Source organism: Vigna unguiculata, chromosome 10 (assembly GCF_004118075.2).
Source record: "Vigna unguiculata cultivar IT97K-499-35 chromosome 10, ASM411807v1, whole genome shotgun sequence".
Taxonomy (NCBI): Eukaryota; Viridiplantae; Streptophyta; class Magnoliopsida; order Fabales; family Fabaceae; genus Vigna; species Vigna unguiculata.
Genome location: NC_040288.1, coordinates 19,283,192 through 19,286,564, shown reverse-complemented (window position 1 = coordinate 19,286,564; position 3,373 = coordinate 19,283,192). Strand labels below are relative to the sequence as shown.

Genomic DNA, 3,373 nt, shown 5'->3' with positions numbered 1-3,373 from the left:
ATATATATATATATATATATATATATATATATATATATATATATATATATATATGATCATTTTGATATGCAATAATATTGGATAGACTAAATATATTGTATTTTGTTGATAGTGCAAGAATTAACTCTAAAGATTATTAATTTATTTTTCTCTTATTTTCTTATTCGAAAAGTTAATATTAACATTATTTTTATATCACAAATAATATTTTAAAGGTTCCAAAAGAGCTACTACACTTCTACAACGAAGTCTAATAGAAACTTTTTAAGTTCTAAAGATATTTGTCTAAATAGATATCATATTGAGACAAACAATGAAGGAGATATGAAATATCTTTATATCAATGGACTTGGGTTGAATAAAAAAATGTGTATTGAAGAAATTATCAATCTTCTCTTATGGCTTGTACTACACATGTATTAGTACAATTGAAATGCATGTCATTATAAATCAGAAGTCTATGAATCAAAAAGGAATTCCTTGTTTGGCATGATCAGTTGGGTCATCCTAGATCTATCATGATGCGAAAAAATAGTTGAAAACTCTTGTGGACACCCACTTAAGAGTAAAAAATTTCTTCAAAATAGATAACATTCCTAGTCACAAAAATAGACTTGGAGTGAAGATCATACAAAACATATCCCTTTGTTCCAGATTTATAACCAAGAAAAACACATTTTAAGCTTCGAGAATCCAATTTAGTTCTTCTAGTATTGGCAGAACTAGCGTAAGCCAGACAACAAAAAACTTTTAGATTAGAAAAATCGGGTTTAGTAGAATAGACTAATTCATAAGGAGATTGATTACTAAGAAAAGGAGTGGGTAACCTATTAAGTAGATGAACAACCAATTTAAGGGAATAGGACCAGAAAATGTTTGGTATTTTTGCTTGAAAAAGAAGATAACGACACACATTAAGAAGATGTTGATGCTTCCTCTCAACAATCTCGTTTTGTTGAGGAGTTGCAACACAAGAAGTTTCAAGAAAAATACCCTTGCTATTATAAAAATCATTAAGAAGAAACTCTTTGCCATTATCGGAACGTATTTTCTTAAGCTTGCAAGAAAATTGATTTTCTGTCAAATTAATAAAGTCTTGAAGAAAAGATCTGACTTTTGTTTTATTTTTAAGAAAAAGAATCCAAGTAAATATGCTATAATCATCAATTATAGTCAAAAAATACTTGTATCCATAAATGGAAGAGACATAAATCGGGCTCCAAATATCAACATGGATAAGTTAAAAAAATTGAAGAGATTTACTCGTGTTGGAAGAATATTTCAGACGTTTTTGTTTGGCAAAAGCCCAGGCATCACAAGCAATAATAGAAGGAGAAAAAATATCAAAATTATCAGAAACAAGAAGCTGTAAAATTTTATTAGATGGATGACCAAGTTTCATATGCCACAAGTTACAAGGACTAGCATTATTAATGAGAGTAGAATGTGGTAAAGAAATATTTGTGTTAGATATACTCAAGTTACGTCTGTCTTGAGAACTATCTAAGAGATAAAACAAGCCTTGATGTTTCCTAGCTGCTCCAATTGTCTAGAAGGTATCTGTCTGCACAATAAGACAAATATTTTGGGAGAAAACCATAAGACAATTAGTAGAATCAAGCAATTTAGGAATAGAGATGAGTTGAACAGAAAATTCAGGGACAAAAAGAGTGTTGTGAAGGATAAGATTGCCCAAGACAATGGCACCTGAGAATTTAGCAATGATAGAGTTTTGGTTGGGTAATTGTATAGAAATAGGAGAAATAGGTTTGAGATTTTGAAATAAAGATTTAAAAGGACAAATATGGTCAGTAGCACCACTATCTAAAATCCAAGAAGAAAAAGGAAAAACAAAACCTGTGGGTTTGGTAGTACATTGATGAACAACAAGAGCTGTGGAAGAAGAATGATTGTGAGATTGTTGAATCAAGGCGAGAAGAGCTTCATACTGCTCTTTAGAGAAACCAAACTGAGCTTCAGCTTTGTCATCCTTCCTGGCACGAAGATCGGCAGTAGAAGAGACGGTATCAACTATACTAGCATGAGCAGAGGGCTTGGAAGGAGAAGGTTGGACTTTAGTGTGTAGGTTAGAGCCTTGAGGCACACCATGCTTAATCCAACAAGAATGAGAGGTATGATTGGTTCGGTGACAATGGTCACAATATCTAGGATTGCGGCCACCAGACTGAGGAAAGCGGCCTTGTCCACGATTGCTAGAGAAACCACCGCGAAAATTTTTACCATGTCCCTCATGAAAGGTAAGATTGGCCATAGAATCTTGAGAATTAGAATGAAAAGTAGCCTTAAATTCACCTTCTTGTTGAAGAATCAAAGAGAAAGTTTTCACCAAAGTAGGCATAGGCTCCATAAGCATAATTTGGGACCGAACCTGAGAGAATTTATCATTCAATCCACGAAGAAATTTGATAACATAATCATCATCACGCTCTTTCTAAATCTTGGAAATCAAGCCACATGTGCAAGGAGAAGCACAGGTACAGACAAGAATCGTGCGATACAAAAGAGTTCTTTCCAAAGGATTTGAAGGCGTGTGTAATATTGAGAAATTGTGGAATCACCTTGTCGACAATTCTGAATTTCCTCTTGTAAATTGGCAATGCGAAATTTATCCCCATGAGAGAACCATTGAAGAAGATCGGTCCATATATCAGACGCAAACTCCATCCACATAACAGATTGTTTAATGGCGGCGTCATGGAGCGAGTGAGCCACGAAATTACCATTTTGTTACAATGTTTCCAAGCTTCATGCAAGGGATCATTAAAGTGGGGACATGGAAGGGTGCCGATAACAAAACAGTCCTTGTTTTTGGTTTCCAATGCAACAAGCATATCATGTCGCCATTGCGGATAGTTGTTATCAGAAAGAAGAGGCGACACTAAGAAAAGAGCAGGATTCTCACCGGGGTGAAGAAACAGGGGATGGGCGAGATTAGTGAGATGATCAAAGAATGGGTTAGGGTGCACAGGATTTGGGGGAGAACCAGAGGATGATGTTGTATTGGCCATGGTAGGAAATCAACAAGAAAGGAAAAAAAATGCGGAAGGCGATTTAAATCTGATACCATGTTAGAAGTGGGCTTTAAGCCTAACTCAACCCCACAAAACTAGCTTGTAAGGTGAGGTTTGCAACTCACTTATATATTATGAATTGGCCTTATCTCTAGTCAATGTGGGACTTCCAACACACCCCCTCACGCCGAGGTATATTCATCTCGTGCGTAGGACAAGAAATTAATGGGTGGTCCATTAACGGCCCGATATCGGGTGGAACAGAATGTCCAAGAAAGTTCGCTAGGATAGGCTCTAATCAGGCTCTAATACCATGTTAGATGTGTGTAAGCCATGAAAGA

At 35.3% G+C, this 3,373-nt stretch overlaps 1 protein-coding gene across 1 annotated transcript; it reads right to left on the bottom strand.

Annotated features, from left to right (window-relative positions):
* Window positions 1-1,549: 1,549 nt before the first annotated feature.
* LOC114165351 lies at window positions 1,550-3,029 on the bottom strand. Its single transcript, XM_028049995.1, has 2 exons — window positions 2,580-3,029; window positions 1,550-2,389 (listed from the first exon to the last, which is right to left on the bottom strand). Exons 1-2 carry the CDS (start codon window positions 3,027-3,029, stop codon window positions 1,550-1,552), a joined length of 1,290 nt encoding a protein of 429 aa, XP_027905796.1.
* Window positions 3,030-3,373: the final 344 nt, after the last annotated feature.

Bases quoted from the DNA above. Each gene is read 5' to 3' on its own strand.
- LOC114165351 (XM_028049995.1), bottom strand. From the start codon at position 3,029: ATGGCCAATACAACATCATCCTCTGGTTCTCCCCCAAATCCTGTGCAC. The intron at 2,390-2,579 runs GTGATTCCACAA...AAATTCTCTCAG, and splicing joins AATTCAGAATTGTCGACAAG to GTTCGGTCCCAAATTATGCT.